General features: G+C 41.1%; 1 protein-coding gene across 3 annotated transcripts in view; it reads left to right on the top strand.

The window, feature by feature from the left end:
- Positions 1-6,256: 6,256 nt before the first annotated feature.
- NTN4 (netrin 4) overlaps positions 6,257-20,742 on the top strand; it is a gene marked incomplete at both ends in the record, with an annotated part of 116,205 nt that continues 101,719 nt past the window's right edge. For 2 of the 3 annotated variants that reach the window (XM_079714399.1, XM_079714398.1), the window contains 2 exons: positions 6,257-6,311; positions 9,168-9,697. In XM_079714399.1, coding sequence (XP_079570525.1) covers positions 6,257-6,311; positions 9,168-9,697 — 585 coding nt within the window. Of the gene's footprint in view, positions 6,312-6,764; positions 6,818-9,167; positions 9,698-20,742 lie in introns of those variants that run through there. The other variant, XM_079714400.1, reaches the window with a different exon arrangement.

Genomic DNA, 20,742 nt, shown 5'->3' with positions numbered 1-20,742 from the left:
AAGAAAGCCACGCAAGTCCTGATGACTTCCTTGAGCAGCTGCACTTGTTCTGGACTGTCTACCTCCTGACTTCCTGTCATGGGAAGAAAATCAATCTCAATTTGGTTAAGCTAGTGAGTTGGGTCCACGCAACTGAATGCAATCCTATGTAATATAATGTTATGTCCATTTCTTAAAGATTTGCAATGAACTTAGCATATGAAAGGTGCTGAGAAGTCCTATTTAATTTTGTTTAACCTAATATTGATATCATTTGACAACAGAACTGTTTTTCCTCAGAACACTTAGTATATCTCACCGAGCATGAGTATTCTGCAGAAGTTTGGAAAATACTACTCATTTGTGTTGATCCAGTAGATGGATAGTTGTGACCTTCTACTAAGATAGGAAACACAGGAGGAGTAACCTGCCAGGGGAGAAAGAGAGTGAGTTTAGTTTTAAATGTGTTGAATTTGAGATGTCTAAGTGGAGCTGTCCATTGACAGCCCTGAGGTCCACGAGTGACATTAGGGAGTAAACAAGGTAGGTGGTAGTTAAATCCATGGCTCAGTGGGTTCAACTGTAATTGTTAAGGTAGAAAATATTCTATGAGTGTTTTTACCAATGAGGAAATTGGCAATCTAGTCTCACACCCTTTCTTTAACTGCCTTGCTATGCCACCTCTCTTGAAAGAGGAAACGGAAAGAATACTGTGCTTAAAGTCAGACACACTGGGGGTTCAAATCCTGCATTGTCAGTTTACTTAGCTGTTTGACCTTGGCTCAGATATTTAACTTCTCTGAGCTTCAGTTTTCTCATCAAGTGGTTGACAACCTAACCATATAAAGTTGCCGTGAGAATTATGAAGTATTCAACATTGTGCCTGGTAAATTGCAGCTGCTCCATCAGTGCCAATCCCTCTTTCCCTTTAGTTAAAAAAGATTTGTTGCTTCATACTTTCATCTCCTGTGCAGTGCCTTTTATACAGCTAAAACAGCACTTAAAATTAAGCCAGGGCAACGATTTCATTTCTGCCTATTAAATATCCATATATAACTTGAAGATGGAATTCTAGGGCAGGTCAAAAGAGATTGCATGTACGTGATGGATTTGTAGTTTACTATATTATGTATTTAACAAAACTTAAAGTGCTTCCAATGTGTCTTGCTCTTTTCTACCATTTCATAAATATAAACTCATTTAATATTCATAATAACCTTATTAATTAGATACTGTTATTATTTCCATACAGCAAATAAGGAAATGGTTGCACCAAGAGGTTAAATAACTTGCCCACACTCACACAGCTAGCAGGTGGCAGAGCCAGGCTTAAAATCTGGGGAGTCAGACCCCATTGTCCATGCTCCTAATTACTATACTGCTATATAAAAGATATAAATAAGAGAAATTACCCATATTGCTTACTGTTCTTTCATCCTCATGAGGCCTTTGGTAGCTGTTTATCTATTTCCCTACATTTAAAAACGTAGTTATTTGTCTCTAAGCCTCTTTTCATTAATGTCAGAAATAGCAATATGTATAGAAAGTTTTAGCTAAGAGCTATTTTGAAGAGAAAATGTTTAAAATTTGTGTCAGTACAGCGCTGTCCAGAGTAGCTATCTCTGTAACAACAACAGAACTGTTCCTGTTTGTTTGAACTTTCTAGACTCCATATAATTAATTTGAACATGAGAGAGCATGTGTGCATTTTTTTTTTTTTTTTTTTTAAAGGAAAGTACTGCTTACCTTCCTGGAAGAGCACATGTATTTTCAAAGGCTCTTACTCCCTTCCTAGGAATGAGCAGCTGTAGCCAGGAAGCAGACGAAATAAGAAACACAGTGCCAGTGGCAGGAGGCTTAGATTAAAGCTTAAGGAAATTCCCAGAACGGTGTTTTTAAAGGGCATTTGAAGGGCATAGACCAGGCAGAAAACAAAATATAGGATTATTTCAATGGGAACAATTCTCCATTTCATTGTCTCCTAAAAGTCTTCTAGTTCAAAAAAAGAAGACTGTACTCATGGAAAACTGATGGATAAGCAATGATTCAAACAAACAAACAAACAAACAAACAAATCTGGAAACCCATATCCTGTCTCTGGTGTATATTTATTGGATGATCTTAATTTGGCATTTATATCTTTCACATCATCTTCTCTCTCTGAAAATGTGCAAAATTATACCTGTTCCTTCCCACACATTGATGCTTCCAGGATAAATGAGATACTGTTTATAGTTCCATGGAGGAAAGATAATAGGTATACTAAAAATATCACTATTTCAAAGTCCCTCCTTTCCTTGGAAATGTATAGTAATACCAATGTATACTGTGTTATTGAATCAAATTTTCCATAGAAGTGATGATTTTTTCAGAAAATAGATACTTATCCCATTCAGGAGTAACAGTTTCCTTTTAAAAATTTAGCCATTTTTCAAATTTAGCAATTTGAATTTATTGCTTTTTTTCCTTAATATTTATTGAATGCTTGCTATCTGCAATGTATTTTAATGGAAGTCTTTCCTTCTGGTTAAACAAAACATGTTTTATGTTTTATTAATGACTCTTTAAGACATCAGTATATAAAAAGGGGATTTTAGTTTGCTTCAAGCATAATATCAGCTGACATCATAAAGCTTCTAATACATTTTTAGGCTGATGAAATATAAGCCCTAGACCTAAGTTAAGGGAACTACTAGTTCAGTTTTATTCTACACCGATTCAGACAAACCTGGAGTTGAGTTCTAGGTGCACAGTATAAAAGCAACATTGACAAACTGTAGTATATCTGAAAAGGGGTGAATAAGATGGTTAAAGGTTTGGAAATCATGCTACCATGGGCAATTAAACACTTGAAGAAGAGAAGAGTTAGGAGGAGCAATAAAACTTGACTTCAAATCTTCAAATACCTATTAGAAAAGAGATTGGACCTATTCTGTATTGTTGCAGACAACTAAACTATAAACATAGGTAGAATTTTAAGAAGAAAGATGTCACAGTTAAACAAAATAGTACCAAAAATGAAAAGGGCTGCTTTTGAGGCTTTTGTTTACTGAGATTTCTAGAACAGAAACTGGATGACCATTGGACAGAGATTTTGTGGAGAGGATTCATGATGGGGTAAGAAGTTGGCCTCAAAAACCCCTCAGGTTCCTTTTGATGCTAAATAATCCCATGATCCATTAGAAACCTCATTTACTGTACTAAGTTATACTAGAATGATACCTTTGCAGCCTTTTGGTGCTTTGCCTCTAAACTAAAAGTCTTCAGATGGCTGTGGGGTTTTTGGTCCTTATGGCTACTTTTTTCTTACCACTTTGCAACTCATTCCTTGTTTTAACAGGATCCTGCTTCATTCTACTTTGTTACTTCTAATATGCTATGGTCTAGGATAACAGCATAACCAAACTTATTAACATTGCATGAATAATTTAAGTGAAGACCTAAAGAGCTCTCCTGTGAATAAGGTCTTTGGTGCATGGACTTTTTGCCATCTATTTTAGTTCTTAAAGGACCTTTTATCTTTCTTTCAAGTTCTCAGGAGTAGTCTAGATTTGTCAATTATGTGGCTTCTGAAAACTGGTTATCAAAATTCCATGCTAAGCTTCCTACTGATTCATAATTTTTTTAAAAAAATTCTAAACCCATTACTAAAATTTTCAAAAACACTTAATCATAGGCAATATATGCTGATCACTGAGCAAGATTTTCCTTAGGTAGGTAAACTTTTCCTGTATAGTTTCTTCAAAATGAAAATAGAAAAAAAGAAAAACAAATTTTTTAAATGAAAATAGAATTTATAACTAAATTAGACTATACAACCAAATGAAATTTATTAGAATGCTAATTACTTTTCCCTCCTGAGCTGCTTCATCTTGGTATAAACGTACAGATTTCTTTAGAATATGGAGAATCATTCTGATTTCACTGGTTTTCTTCTTAATCCCTGCTCTTAGTATATAGTAATAGTTTTAACATTACTCAGTCAAAAACATTTAATGAAAATTTACTATATATCTAGCAGGTGTTCTCAGTTAAGAATAAAAGAAAAACATAATAATATTTTATATAGACTAAGTATAAAAGACTGCTTGACCATTAAGGCATTTACTCTCTTGTTAAAGGAAACAGGAACCAGTTACAGAGCAATCAAGGAAGTATATTATCAAGGCAGGATTGGTGCAGATATTATGCCCCTAACACTTGCAATGAGAAATGGAGTAGTTCTGCCTCAAAATAGTAGAATCAGAAGTTAATAATAAAAGTGCATTTTCTTTCTTTTTTTTAAGATTTGCTTTGTTAATTAGGTTAATATTGGTGCTAAGAGCCTTTGGTTGTTATAATTTCCTATCATTTATTTGGTAAGAATAATAATTTGGAGACGTGTTTCACTGACTTCATCGGGAACATGTCTATAAGATATGAAGAAAGCCCTAACACTGCCAATATTTGAAAAATTCAAAGGGTTTATTTTCTAAAGTGTTACATAAATTGCTGTTCCACACCTTTTGCCACTTCCCAGTGTTGGCCAGAATAATTCTAATGTCTCCCAAATGGATGATGCTGACCTTGCCCCAGTCCCTCCTGGCAGATATAAACTTCTTACGTGTCCCCAGCTGAGTCATAAATAATATCTACGTATGCCCCAGAGCTCTGAACTGTCGTCATCAGTAACACACACAACTGAAGGGTATCTGTAAAGTAGATAATTTTCTGGAAAATATTTAAAGGCACAAAATGAAAACTGCAATAAAAAATTGCTTTCTACTTAACTTTAACCAGTTTCCCTGGATGTATACGTACAATTATAACTTCACAGAACTTGCAAAAGTCCCAGACTCAAGGGCTGTGTAATCGTCTTCCATAAGCAGCAGCCCTGAGCAATCCTATCCACAATTAGCTGCTTGCCGTCGCTACTAAATTGTTCCCCATACGTTATTACACAACATTATTGTCTAGCAGCACAACTGGAGAGAGAGTGCTTAGAAGGACCAAAGAGGTTGTCTTTGTCGTGCCCCTGCCCCTAGACAAGGATGTTCTTAAACTGGGCACTAGCTAATCCTGTGACCCTTTTCTTTTAGCACTTGAGTTTGAATTAGGGAACACGTTTTACATCAAAACGGATACACCTCGGATAAAGTAAGCATTGATTGTTTAGCCAAGATGCCCTCCCCCACCCCCCCGAAAGTCGGCAGAGAAGCGGCGAATGCCACTTAGCAGTTAATGAGCTCTCCCTTGCCCTTGACCCCGGACTGGATGAGGGGTTCCATCCCTGGGTCGTTAGACTCTGGGAGAAGGGGTGGCGGGAGAAGAGGAGGGCTTGTTTTTGTTGGGGGATGTGGGAAGTAGGAGCTAGCCTGTTTCGCGGTTTTTTAAGCCCCTTGGCATGCCCTGACCTGATCAAGAGGGAGTCAACTGCTCTCTGGAATGTTGCGGGAGAAGGTGGGAGACTGCTTCCAGAGGAGGCCTGTGGGTGCTGGAGGGCACCAAGGGGGTCACACAGGGAGAAGCAGGGCAAGAGACGGGAGGGGCACGAGGGAAGCTGGGGTGCGAGGTGACAGACGCGCGCGGGGGCTGAGGCGGGCGGGTGGAGCTGGCAGCGAGGCAGCGGGGGCGGCTGGTCGGGAGAGAGGATCCCTCCCCGGGTGGCGGCGGCGACCCGACCGCGCGGGCTACTGCGCCCAGGCTGTCAAGCGAGCGCGGGGGGCGGGCGGGAGGAAGGGGTGGAGGTGCGAGGGGAGGAGGGCTGGCACCGGAGCGCCGCGGTGTCGGTGCAATAAAAATGCATCCCATGGAACTGCCCATGGAGAAGGACGGGACCGAGACGCAGCAGCAAGAGGACGTGGTAAAAGCGGAGGAGGACGCCCAGGAGGCGGTGGCGGCGGCGGCGGCGGCGGCGGAGGCGGCCGGGAAGTGAAAGGTCTCGCAAAGTTCAGCTGTTGCTGCGGGCGCCGAGCCCCGGGCTAGCGGCGGAGGATCCCGCAGGACCGCTCCGCAGGGCAGCGCGGCCAGGCGGGCTATGGTGCCGGGGCTCCCGCCGCCCCCAAGGTGCCCGCGCCCCTCCAGGCCGGTGCGCGAGGGTCACCCCACCGCCCGGCGCGGCCCCAGCCCGCAGCTCCCCGCCTCCGGCGCCCACTGACCGAGCCTGGCACCCCAGGAGGAGGAAGAAATAAAGAGCCCCGGTTCCTCCCGAGGACTGCTGGCGCTTCATCCCGCGGCCGCGAGGGCTCGACTCCCTCCCGCACCCGCCCGGCCCGGGTCCTCCCGGCTCCTCCCGGCCATGGGGAGCTGCGCGCGGCTGCTGCTGCTCTGGGGCTGCTCCGCGGTGGCCGCAGGTGGGTGGTGACGCTGCCGGGCCCCCAACCCCCTTCCTTCGCCCCTTGTGTGCCCCACCTCGGAACTCGGGGGTGCAGGCGAGTGCAGGCTGAGAGCGCAGAGCTCAGCTCCCAAGGATGAAATGAGTGGCCATGTTCCGCCTCCTTTCCCCGGGTCTCAGCAGTTTAAAATACTACTGATTTTTTTTTTTTTTTTTTTTTGCAACTGCGATACACATGCCTTTGGATAACCCGATATCCTGGGTGCGCCCTGCCGGAGACAGCGCGACCTTGGTTTTTTTTTTCTTGGTTTGGACTTGTAAAAAACTGCCTTTCCATTTTGTGAGGGAACAAAGGACCAAGCTCGCCATCCCCCGGCACTTCATGGCCTGAGGAATGATGGGGAGGGGTGGCCCAGCGACCCTGGGCGCGCGTGGGCCGGGGCCGCTCTCTTGTTGAGAGCGATCGCCGTCGTCCCCGACCTCATGCTGGGTACTAGGGAGCCAGGTAGGGACACCTGGGGCTGGGTGAGTGGCCTCTCCCTGGGCAGTGGCTAGAACTCAGTGAGACCCCGGGCTGGGACGATAGGTAGTGATCGCCCCGGGTTGCACGGAGCCGGCTTGCCGCCCTTGGGGAATTGGTACCCTGGCCGAGGCTCCGCGGGAGGTCGGAGGCGGGTCTGCTTCCTGTCTCGGTAACTGGACGACCGGTAGAGGCGTCGTCAGATGCGCTCTCCCTCCCACTCCCATCCCGGCTGCCTTGGGCTGCCCTTGACCACCCTTTCCTAGCTTGCCGTTTCTAAATTTGGGAACCCCTTTTGCTCCTCACCCTCCTCTTGCAGGTCACCTGGTTTCCAGTTAGGCGTAAGTGCGGTTCAGGGTGTAAGGGGGAAAGAAAGTGAGGAACTCTTTGGCCACTTGGTCTCTCAAACGCATCTCGCTTGCTCCAGAAAGAGGAGTGTGGGCTGGAGGGACGGACTGGTGGAGAGGGAGCATTGGCACACTTCTCCCTTCCCTTCGGTTTCATCCACTCAGCCCCCAGAGACGCTAGCATGAAGCAAAAGCCAGGCTTTAGAGTCTGCATCCCAAACGCGTCGCACTCTTAGGAGCATCCTTGCTATACTTGGATGGTCACTTCTTTAGGGATATCTAAGTATTGTGTCCACCGATTATTTATCTGGCTCCAGTCTTTTCTGGATTTCTTCCTAGTTTCGGGTGGGGGCATCTAAAATTATTCAGTACTTTCCCCAAGGAGCCGTTAAAGGTCTAAGCTTTTACTTTAATTCTTGCTACTTAGGCACCCCTGCATGCACTTATGCATGCTCCCCCAACCACAAAGTGAACTTTAATAAACCTTTCCCTTTTCAAACCGTGTTATAGTAAAAACATGCGAGCAATCAAGAGGTTGTAAATAAATATCACAAGGCAAGTGTTTCAAGTCAAAAATACTTGTACGGGCAGTATATGATTTTCCCTGAAATGCTTTACAGGTGAGTCATAGCACACTGTGTGTTTGGGTGATCCTGGCCACCCAAACAAGCAACTGTTGCCCCAGCTAATCAGAAAAGTGGCAAACAGAGTCCAGGCATAATGCACACTTGAATTTGACATTTAAAAAATATGCCTAAGGAAGCCCTTTCTTATGGTTGCAAAGAACCATAAGGCTCGTGAGGCTCGTGATAGTCAGTTGAGTGTGTGCAATGTCTCTCTTTTGGTCTAAGCTGTCATTTGGCTTCTCCAACAGTATAGTGATAACAAGTCAGAGATGCTCCCTCTTAAGCAGAAACGTTCAATTAGCCGGAATTTGGGGTTTGACTTTTTCCTTTTTTTCCCTCTCTGTTTTAACTTTTAAAATAGATAATATTGCTTCAGGTATTCATAATTAAAATGACAAGCCCAAATTGAGGATTATATTATGTAGTCAGGATGTTAGTAGGTGTATAATGTTTATCATTTTAAGTAATTTTGAAACATTAAAGTCTGTTGGACCTTTATTTGGGTGGAAGCGCATGTTTCTTTAGGAAGGTGTTTTAGTTCACAGATTATGTTTAAAGGTCCTGTTAGTGGCTGCCAGACTGTAAACATTCTCCTGTTAAGCAAACAGGTAACTACTGTAGAACCTGTCATAGGTAGAAGCACTCAAGAGGCAGAGAGTGTGTCAAATAAGCTTTTCTGTCATTTGGCAGTTTAGAGGGTTTTTTCTTACTTACATTTACTTAATATTAAAAATAGATATTGCACATCTTGGCTCCAGTGGTCTCTAGCTTTGTCTCCCTAAATGAGATCCCACTGTATACCAATACCTCATATTGATTTTCTTAGGGAATTGGTCCTTTCATGTTTTTGTCTTAAAAATATAGTAGAATTCTACATTTCCTCCTTAATGCATTCTCATAAACATGTTAGATAATGCTAAAGACTCAAATTATATTTGAAAGACTAAATTGAGTGATCTTAAAAACATTGTTGGTTTTTGGTATTATTTATGTCATGACTTCAAAAGCAAATGAATGTATTTCAAAAACAGAGACTGTTAGAAAGCAGTCCCATTATCTTTAGGCCCATTATCTTTACCCAGTGTTTCCACCTTCCTTCCTCTCGCCCTTTACCCAAAGTGATTTTATTTTCTTCTATGTGAATTTTACATGAAACGGGCATGCAGGCACACACCCTCACACACACATGCACATTCACACACTTGCGTATGCAAATAGTATAAATGCAGAACAGTATTCATGCTCAAATTTGGTAGCATTTCCTCTTTGCTGAAAGCCTTGGGGCAATATGGGGATAACTCGACTGTTGAAGATGGACTAGGTGGACAAAAGAGGTTTCCAGATGGGTTTGTCTTGAATAACATATGCTCTCCCATCTCTAGGACTGAGTGGAGTGGCTGGAGTGAGTTCCCGCTGTGAAAAAGCCTGTAACCCTCGCATGGGAAATTTGGCTTTAGGAAGAAAACTCTGGGCAGACACCACCTGTGGTCAGAACGCCACTGAACTGTACTGCTTCTATAGTGAGAACACTGATCTGACTTGTCAGCAGCCCAAATGTGACAAATGCAGTGCTGCCCAGCCTCACCTGGCTCACCTGCCAGCTGCCATGGCAGACTCATCCTTCAGGTTTCCTCGCACGTGGTGGCAGTCTGCTGAGGATGTGCACAGAGAAAAGATCCAGTTAGACCTGGAAGCTGAATTCTACTTCACTCATCTGATTATGGTGTTCAAGTCCCCCAGGCCGGCAGCCATGGTGCTGGACCGGTCCCAGGACTTTGGGAAGACATGGAAGCCTTACAAGTACTTTGCAACTAACTGCCTGGCTACATTTGGCCTGGAAGATGATGTTGTCAAGAAGGGAGCTATTTGCACTTCTAGATACTCCAATCCTTTCCCGTGCACTGGAGGAGAGGTAAGGGCACATGTTTAACTCTACACTGTAAGTAAGGTAGAAAAATGTTACCAGCCCACATTTTTTTTAAAGCATGAAGGTATACTTGTAGCAACATGAGTGAAATTAGAATTTTTCATGAGCTTTATTTGTCATAAATTATTTCTCACCCTTAGACATGGATGTGTAGTCATTTTCAAGCAGGTTGCCCACTGGCTAGGTTTAAGTCAGATTTCTAAGATTTTAATTTTTTTCATTTTAAGAAAGAGTAAATATGCAACATTATCCTTTTACCTTAGAGGTTTAAAAGGCTACTGATTTCTTCAGGTAGCAGGACTGCTTACTGTGCTTCTGAAGAGGCAGGAGTTACTGAGACAGCCTGTTCCTGGAGCCCATGCTGGTATCTTCCTGAAACTGTTAACATAAATAGGAAGTAAATAAAAAACAAAACCAAGGGAGAAAAAAATACGTTTGTCAGAAGGATACTTTTATATAACAGAGGAGTTTTACTGTTAAGATTGCAAGAGTGCATAGCAAACAAATGAAGGTAGTTTCTTTTAAGATGCAGAAACTCTTTTTGGACGCACATACATATCAGTTGCAGCTTAGGGTCTTGGGTCTATCCGGGGAGCAAGACCATCTCAATATCATTCTGCAAAACAGCCTCCTTAGCTACTAGTCCAATTTCTGTATGGAATGTTTACTCTTTGTTTCATATTTCACCTCTCCGAAGGGGGAAACATGTCTTTTTCAACTTGTACAGATGTACCTAGAAAGCCCTCCCCCACTGAGATATGTGAAAACATGGAATTTAGAGGCAATTGAGAGAAAGCAGATTAAAAGAATAAAATACCTTCAACGTGTAGATCAAGAAATATCAATGCAGGAAAAAAGAGAAGAGAGAGTATAGTATTTCTAATTCTAGTACATGACACAGGCACACAGAGTAGATAAGTGGTTCTCAACAAGGAGTGATTTTGTTACCCCCCATCATGAGGGGGACATTTTTGCGGGGGAGAGGGACACTGTTGGCATCTAGTGGACGGAGGCCAGGGATGCCACTAAGCCTCCTACAGTGGGCAAGATAGCATCCCTTCCACTCCTGTTCCCAACAAAGAATTATTAGCTCAAAATGTCAATAGTGTCAAAGTTAAGAAAGCCTGGACCAGGTGTTAAGCATATATCCAATGCACGTATTACAATGGCTTCAGAGACTAACATAATCATTCTTCTAGCAGTCATTTATATTACTATTCACAGACTTCCCAGATGATTATATTTAGTAAACATTCATTGAGCCCCTACTATGTGTGTCAGGCATTGTACTCCGTGCTGCTAATTCTATCTTTGGTTTGGGGGACAGGGGTGCTTGCCAGGGACTTGATGGAAGGACTGGTTTGGAAACTTCTTCTCCCTCCTACCATAGACCCATATGGACTTTTGCCATGTTACCCAGCTACTTCTTCTTCTGTGGACACTCCTCAGACCAGGAACAGAGTTGCTGGCACCAGAGCCGAGCAGGATGTGGTACAAGCAGCACACAGACTATTTTCCATTCTTAGTTTTCTTTCCATTCTTCTCTAAAGTCAGCTTAATATTGTAAACCTGCATGCACCCTGTCATGATGGGCATTTTTAAAGATACCAGGACAGGAAAGAGACAGATAAGTTAGACCCATTGTTTTCTTCCGTGGAGAACACTTTGTGTTGCAAACAAATGAATGGCTTGAACTCTCAAATTGCTTTGGAATTGATCCACAGGCTCCTATCAGTTCCCTGCATCTCAGTGCTACTGGGCCATGTGTACCTATGAAGTAGCAAAAATAGAGTTTCAGTAACCAGATGGCAGGCATGCTTGCTTAGCAAATATCATGTTGAATGTATTACAATGGCCCAGCAATTACTTAGAGATGACTAAAGGAACATTTATTTAACCTAGAGCAGAGCAAAATCTTGTCTTCTTTAAAGCCAAACTACTTATTGTCATCAATGCTTACATCAAATTTCAAGCAGAGACTAAAATTTACGTTAGATAGATCTTTCAATGTGCAGTCACCTTTTATATCCAGTTAAAAAAATTTTTTTTACTGTAGTTGTTATTTCAGCAGACATATTTCAATGGCAAGAAAAACATCAGGTGCCACCTAGTTCTCTCTAGAGCATTATTTGCAAGTGTACATTAAACCATCATAGAATTTCTTCCCTTCAGAGACAGGTTTGAGGATGAATCTTTCCCTCCTGAGTTAGAGAGTAGAAGAGAGTTCCTCAAAGGTAAGGACCCGAGGAAGCCCCCTAGAAAATGATTATTATCTACCTCTTGCATGTTGCTTTGGAATATAAATTAGTGCTGAGCTACAAATTAATTTTTCAGTACAACCCTGTATCCTCAATCACTCTCTTTGAAAATTGAGTGATCAGAAAAATAAGCCAATTAATCTAGCATCAAATAAGTAGTTTCAAATTTCATTTACTCCTTATTTATAATACTAGACCTGTATCTTCCTCCATTCTATATAAGACTTCTCAGGCTTTCTCTAGGTATTATCCTACTACGCAGACTAACCTAAATACATCCCAGACTTAATTTGTTTCCATTATTCATTCTAAAATATTTCTTTGGGCTTTTAGGGCCCTAGAGAGTCCTGTAGTTTCATGTCTAAGAAATCAGATATGCCCATCTTCAGAGTGGAAGGCACCAGTCATCTGAAAGAGGACTTTAAAAATATAGGCCCGAAAAATCCACTCAGAAGAATACTTTTTAAATCCAAGAATACTTTTTAAATTTAAATACTTTTGAAATCCAAGTCAAATCTACTACACAGAAACTTTCTAAACTGGTCAGCAGTTTCAAAGAATAGGATATGGTTATCCTAAAATGTGTCTCCTTTACAGGAGAGGAGGTTGAGGCTCAGAGGTAGGGCGATTTGCCCAACGACATACAGTTAGTTAGTTATGTGACAGCGCTAGGACTAAATCACAAGTCTTCTGACTTTAAAAGTATAGTATTTGTTTCATAAAACCATGTTCTCTCTCCATTACCTCTAAGAATTGCTAGCAAAGAGCTATCTGTCTTTCTCCTCGCTCACTCTCTCACATTTGCTATTCATTTGGATGTGACATGAAGGTAAAAAAGAATTTGCCAGATGGCTTTCTCCTGAGCAGGAATGTCCTCTGAGATGTCAGTGGTGTTCTGGGAATAAAAGTTTCCATGGCCAAACCAGATTGGGAAACACTGACTGGGTTTAACAAAATTAGACATTTATAAGTATATAAATATTCTCAATATGTGTCCTCTGTCTCCAAGGGGGAAGTATAGGATGGGACATTCCCAAACTTATTTGCCCATGCAACCCTCTTTTTGCAGAACTCCGATTACTATCTTTCAGAACTCTAGAGATCCTCAGAGCACAACTTGGGAAATGCTGGGGTGGAGGTATTAAGTGCTCCCAAAATCCCGGTAAAAGGCACAGATGGGGGAGATGTTGTTCAAGGGGTACGATGTTTCAGTTATGCAAGATGAACAAGTTCTGGAGATCTAATGTACAACAGTATGACTATAGTTAACCATACTTTATTGTGTACTTGAAATTTGCTAGGAGGGTGGATCTGGAGTGTTCTCACCACACATACCGAAAAGTGGTGACTATCTGAGGTGATGGAAATGTTAGCCTGAATGTGGTGATTATTTCACAATGTTTATGTATATCAAATCATCAAATTGTACACCTTAAATACATACAATTCTTAATTTTCAAATATACCTCCATTTAAAAAAAAAAAAAGGCACAGGCAGATGTGGTGCTTGGCATGGTACTGGGAATGGGGGTAGGGAAGGGGGAGATAGAGAACAAATAACTAAGTAAAATATACAGTATGCCAGAGTGTGATAGGTAGTAAGGAGAAAATAAAACAGGGTAGGGGATGGGGAATGCTGGCAGGGGAGGGCTTGCTGTTTTTAAAACAGGGTGAAGGATTTGTGTTTGATGGAGCAGACAGTGACAAGAACTCTGAGTTCCTGGCAAGTTTTCATGAGTGAACAAAATCTATACTTAAGGGTCCTATTTCTTTCAACCTGTTGATATGGAAAATTGAAGTTGTGTATTAAAATGACAAACATTGGTAAAAATCCCTCTTGCTAGTGTTTCTTAAAATGAGAGCATTTGAAAAGGAACCTGAATGTCATTGATGGAAAAGCACATGACTGATGAGTAATCTGAAGCCTGAAGAGAGTTAAGTGACTTGTCTACAATTACTCAGCTGAAATTCGTATTTCCTGACTTCTAGCCCAGTGCTGCTTCCACTATACTAGTTTGAAATTCCTTTGTACCAAGCTGTGTGGTGTGAAAGATACAAAAACTATATACATTCCTTTCCTTCGCAATCCTTACAGTCCAGTGGGTAAGAGATTAAATGTGATAATTTATGGACTGATTGATTAAATAATATGAGGTAGTGCATCATTAATTCCCCAAGTATGTTGTGAAAATAATATGCTTTGCAAGATCTGAGTATCTGTTTGTCTCTTTAGGCCATTGAAAAGGATTATATTTCAATACCTTGTGATAAAGTCAGTATGGCACAAATTTGCAGAAAATGATAAATTAATCAGGTTTTTACAGGTATTTATATGTATAATGTCCTAAACAATATTTAGGATTTTTAAACTGAAAAGATAAAACAAAGTAATACATGAGTAGAAGTGCTTTCTAAACACTACTCTTTGGTTAGCTACTTGTTTTCTTCAATCATTGAAATGTGCTCATGCCTATTTTTTCAGCAGTATCAGTCATGAGTCATAGTGGCAGCTCTTATCTACTGAAGCTTTCCCATCTGCCAGGCATTCTGTAGAGTCTTCTGCATCCCTTATTTTCACAAGAACCCTGTTAGTTGGGTACCAGTATTGACCCCATTTTACAGACAAAGGACCTGAGACTTAGTGAGTCAGAGTAACTTGGTCAGAGTAAATAAGTAATGAGCTAACCTGTGCCAGAGCTGGGATGATTAGCTTGCTTTAAAATTATTTATATGATTAGGTTTTATTATAACTCCAAAATCAAAAACAAAACTAAACTAAAACTAAATTGCTCTGGTAATTATTAAACTGTAAAACTTACAGTTCAATTGATAATTTGTAATATGTGAACTTTGCATAATAAAGTTAATTTATTTTACATTAGATAGAAAAATAACAAGTAAAGATTCTTTGCACTTAACGTTACCCAAGATCATTTAAAATAAATGATATGGGAGTGAGTATTACAGTTCTTCAGTACCATTTAGCATACTTTTTATTTGATTTGTTTGTTGGGCAGAAGGGAAATACTTTTTATCTAGTTGGTAACCACTTTAAGTAATTCTTCTAAGTTATTAATGTTATGCTTTGAAGCATATTCTCAGCTATAATTTTGTTGAACTTTTTTGAAAATAAAATGTTGTATATATTTGTTTAGAGTGTTTCAATTATCCACACCCTGGGGCTACTCCCTTCCTGTAGGGGTGGGGCTAGAGACTTACAACAGCACATTTAAAAAAATGGCTCTAGTTTAAGGAAAACCCACAGGATGGTTATCAAATAAAATTATTCAAAGGAGCTACATTAAAAATTTGAACAAACCCAGAGATTAAATCAATAAACTTTGACTTATTGATTTCAATGGGTGAATACCCCCCCACCAAATACCTTCTTTCTAGCTATTAAAAAAAATCTGTTTAGCATCTGCTTGCTTCGTATTTGTTCTATTTGATGGTTTAACTTTGCCCGTATTTGGTTGTAATTTTCTGGAAACTTTGAGAGATCAGATTGCAAAATGCTGAGTTAGTAACTGATGATTCATATTGAAAAATTAAGGCCAGACAATGAGGAACAGACACCTGGAGGTCAGGTATATCTGGGCATACAAGGTAACTTCCTACCAAGGAGTGGAGAACACAAACCAGGCTGGGAGTATTAGAGGTTGGGGGCTCTGGAAGACAAGGAAAATGAATCATGCCAGAGAATATGGAAGTTGTTGCTTCTGATCAGTAATCAGAATTGTCTGAAAAGTCACTGAATGTAATCTCTCTCTCGTCTGCACTCCCATGCACTCTGGTCACTTACATGTAACTATAATATCATGTCCCCCATCTCTTCTGTTCCTACAGTGTTCACTTCTTGAGGAACTTTGTCTCCTCTCTCATTGTATTCACTCTGTGGCTCCCAGACCCCCAACCTCTGAACCTAGCACAGATCCCCACAAGGCATAAATGTCCAGAGTACATTTGGAGAATACGTCAGGACAGTGAGGGGGCTGGTGCTGACTTGAATTATATGAAAATAACTGTAAAATGATAATACTGTTTACTAATTGTGTTAGATGTTACACAACTCCTACGCATCCTTTCAAACTAGTCACGATTCGTTCATTCTTCTTACAAATATTTATATAGTGTCTCCTATGTGCCAACTATTTTAGGAGTTGGGGACACACAGCAAAAAGTCAAAAACTGCTGCCCCTGAGATTACATTCTAAATGTAAGGTGCTAAACAAGTTAAGTAAGTAAAATATATGGAATGTTAGATAGTATCAATAATAAGTGTAAATTTAGAAAGAAAGAAAAAAAAGCAGGGAAGGGGGCTAGGAAGTAGGAAGGGGTTTTTAAATGTTTAGACAGAGCTCCCAGGGAAAGCCTCACTGTGGCTTTTAAATTAGGACCTGAAGGGAAGCAGAAATGAGTCATGGGCACGTCTAGGGGAAGAGCAAAGGCCCTGAGGAAGTCTGCCTCCTACTGATAGGACTGTGAAGAGGCTGGTGCTGAAGCAGAGGGGTTGAGGTGTAGTATAACAGGCGAGGTCAGAGGGATAACGGGGAGGTGTGGGCGATTATGTGGAGCCTCATAAGTAGGTGCCCAGGATGGCCCAAATTTACACCTAGATCACTTAAATCCTGTTAATTATTCGTAGCATCCCCTTTCACTCTCAAAGAGATCCCAGTTTGGACAATAAGTTATTATACAGTCATCGAGTTTTACTCTGAATGATATTGGAAGCCCGTGGAGTCTTGAGCAGAGGGGCAATATGATCAATTTATTTTTAATAGGATTTCTCTGGTTTTTGTGTTAAGGAAAGACCAAAGGGGGAAGCAGGGAGACCAGCTAGAATGCTGCTGCAATAATTCAGGCTAGATCTGATGGTGCATGGACAGAAGGTAGCAGTGGAAATGGTAAAAAGCTGTTGAGTTCTGGATCCGTTTTATGGACAAAAGCCAACAGCATTTGCTGACAGGTTGGATGCAGGGTATGAGAGAGAGAGAGAAGTAAGTATGGTTTTAGCCTGAGCACCTGGAAGAATGGGATAGCCAATTACTGAGATGAAGAAGGCTCTAGAGGGAAAAGACTTGGAGAGGAATGCCAGGAGCTGATATGTGGACACGTTAGGTATGAGTTGCCTGTGAGACATCCAAGTGGAAATACCGAGTAGGCAGTTGGATCTGTGAGTTTAAAGTTCAGAGGACGGGTCTGGACTAAAGATATAAACTTGGGAGTCATCAGTGCAGAGATGATATTTAAAGCCATGAAACTGGATGAGGTCATCAAGGGAGTGGGTGTGGATAGAAAAGAGGAAAGTCCAAGAACTGAGCCCAGGAGAGGATCAAAGTTAGTCCACTGACGCTGCCATTACCAAAAACGCTTGGAACTGCCCAGGCTTATACGAGAACCAGTCTTACCAATCTGCGGGTTGGTAATTAAATGGTTGTTTAATTAAGCAACAACATGAATTCGAATAACATTGACTTGCTACAGTCGAAACAGAGGGTACAAATTCTAAAATGAAAAGTCAGAGGGAAGGCATGAGAACTGCAACTTTAGGTTTTCAAAAGATGAACCGAAACAAATAAGGAGAAGGGAAAGCACTGATCAGGTAATGAATGATGATAGAAAAGGGAGAGGGAACAGTATTGAAGGAGGATGATAACCCTTGAAAATATCATGCTGAAAGAGAAATGTTGATTCTGGGTGCTTTCAGATTTTAAGGGCCTCACATTCCATTTTATCTTGACTCATACAACTTTTAATCTTTTTTTTGACCCAAAATTCCAGCTATAGGAGCAATCTTTTGGAATGATTTTTTTTAAAAAGGCATTTTTAAATGCCCCTGAGCTATTACAGTATTGGAAATGAAATTAAAATATAGCATTGTACACATTTTTTCTGCTTAGTGGGTTGTGAAATTTAATTTGCAAAATGTGATGGAGAACATCTACCTAAGGCAAGGGTGCTGTGCAGTTAATCCCATTTATGTAGAAGTATTTACATTTTCACAATCTTGAAAAATATTAATGTTTTTATTAATGCTTATGTATTAATGTTTAGTTGTTCTATTAGGGAGGAGAAGAGAAAAGCATCATTTAGAGATCACAGTATAATGTGCCAGTTTCTATTCTGTTGGGCATTTTGTATACATCTCACTTTATCTCTAAGAAACAAGCTCTTTTCCTGGATAGTTTGTCTTGTTAACAAACAAACAAAAACAAAACACCAACCCTCTTTCTATGTCCTATTTCACTTGTCTTCCTAACTTTCCTGTAACTGACAGGAGCAGAAGTCTTTCAAGGCATCAGCTATGTTTGCCGTTGTTACTTTACACTTCATAATCACAGTTCCCAAAACAAAACAAAAAAAGTATGAAAGACATTCAAATGCCTTCTGCGTGACATCATTTGTGCGAACACTCTATCTTTCGGCAGCTACTGAAAAAGGTTTCAGTGTTTTAAAATTAAATCAAAGAGAGAAAATGTAATCACTCCCTTATACTGTTTAATCTCCATTAAGAATTTGTGTTTCTTTTTATTTCAGCCAACCTGACCTTGCTGAGGTCTTTGAGGCTTTCCATCAGTTCCTTTTGTTGATGCCTACATTTTTCTCATATCCTGTGTCCCAGTGAATAACCCTCTGACTCCACTCCCACCTCCAAATAAAAAGCAAAAGTAAATGGAGGCCACATCAACCACTTCTCTGTCAGAAGAACTAGGCACTTCACTCTCCAACAACCCATGTTCACCATCCCAACACACCTAAAGGGGTAGGACACTACACTCAGCCTGTTGTAACAACAGCTCTCTCTCTGATGATTACCAAAGTTCAGAAGAACATAGGCCCACTGGGGAATCCTTTCTGGGGCAGGGGACGTAGTGAAGAGGTATAGTTTGCAACAACAGAAAGGTAATCGTCAACTCCTGCCCACGTGCTCTATCAATCCTGTTTGTTACTTTTGGCCATTTTTCTTTCTAATTTTTATTTCTTCTCTTTAATAATTTAGTTATATCACATTAGACCACTTCTTTTATCTCTTCTCAGGCCCCCAAATATATATTTGTCTGCAAAAATGGACATGATACCTAGCCTGCTCCCATGATTTTCTCTCTGGAATCTTCTGTCGGTTCTCTCAACTCCATTGCCCCCTTGTCTGTCCATCACATCCCCATTCTAGATCAATTCTACTGTTCGCCTTCTTGCTCCTTCAGCTAAATAGCTGAACTCTAATGGGAAAAATAATAACACGATTGTGCTGAGAGATACCTCTACACATTTACGTTTTCCAGCCTGACTTTGGCCCTCACACTCCCCTGGAAATCCTTTTTCCCTCAGCTCCCTTTCATTCCTGCAATGACTCTTTCAAAGTGTCTTCTGCTCTCCCTAAAACCCCTTCTCACACCCATTGCTTGCTCTCAGCCAAAGAGTTTGCCTCTTACCTCACTGAGAAAATAAAAACCCAAACAAATAGCATCACTGTCTAACCCAGAGAGACCCATCAAGGCGAAAACTGAGATTCATTCTCGATTCTTTTCTCTCCTTCGCCCAGCCTCAGTCATTCACCAGGGCCTGTCCCATTCTGCTACTGCAGTGTCTCTTGAGTACATATGCTTCTCTCCGTCCCCACATCTACAAATGGTGGTGCACGTCATTTCTATGTATTATTGCAATGTTCTCCTGAAGGTTCTCTCTATTCTGTCTTGCTTGCTTCCCAATCTGTTCTCTATACCACACTCTGAAGGATCTTTATGAAATCTAAAATGTCACTTCTCTGCTTAAAACCCTTCACTGACTCTCCAGTTTCCTCATAACGTAGTCCATGTTGTTTAATGGGGCATGCTAGGCCCCTTCTGAATACCCGCTGCCTCATCCTCATCACTGCTGCTTATACCCCAGCCTCCAGCTCTATCTATTGAACCACTGTATTACCCCAAGGTACCATGCTCTTTCTCATCCTCTGACCCTTGCACACATGCTTTCTTTTCCTGAGATGCTTCTCTCTTCTGTTCCTCTCCCCAAGTCCTACCTCTCATCCACTTAGCTAAGTTGTCACTCAAATATTTTTGGATGGATGGATGAAAGGATAGATAATTGCTATTCATCCTTAAGGACGTTCCTTAAACTTCACCTCTTTCCAAAACTCTGGGTTAGGTGCACTACGTGTGTGCCTTACACCTGTGCACCCTTATCACACGCTCACCTCTGTCACGGCGTTTATCGCATTGTTCTGTGAGCTCCTTAAGGCAGTCCAGACCACACTTCGAGAAACACTACCCTTGCGTCTAACATGTTGCCTGCTAAATAGCTGTTTATCAAATATATGAACACTGAGGCATTATTATTGTTAAGATGATCTATAATAACTATTTGTTACCTTTTGTTGTTCAAAGCATCTTTATGGCAGAGTACCTGGTCTGCAGGCACACAAAACAGTATGTTTGAGAGATGACTTGCTAAATGTCTGTTAAGTTAGCCATTTAGGATGACAGATCCTAAGGCAGATAGTTAATTAGTACAATTTCTCAACAAGAACAATGTTGTAGCCTCCATCCCTTTGCAAACCCAAACCACAGGCTCTGTTGCTAATCTGCAAAGGCCTGGTACAAAGGGTTGCGGTTTAGATGGAAAGGTACAACTCTATCAGCAGCTGTTGGAAAACAGCAGAAGGTGCATGTAAAGGTTGACTGAGGGATTTTGTTTAGTTTTTCATTGATATCATTGGAAATGATTGAATAGAGGGCCTCATGCTTCTGCTCCTGCAGTGCTTCCAGCTGGGCT

This window comes from Hyperoodon ampullatus (genome assembly GCF_949752795.1).
Source record: "Hyperoodon ampullatus genome assembly, chromosome: 11".
NCBI lineage: Eukaryota > Metazoa > Chordata > Mammalia > Artiodactyla > Ziphiidae > Hyperoodon > Hyperoodon ampullatus.
The sequence above is the reverse complement of the archived record's forward strand: the minus strand, read 5'-3'. Positions and strand labels throughout refer to the sequence as shown.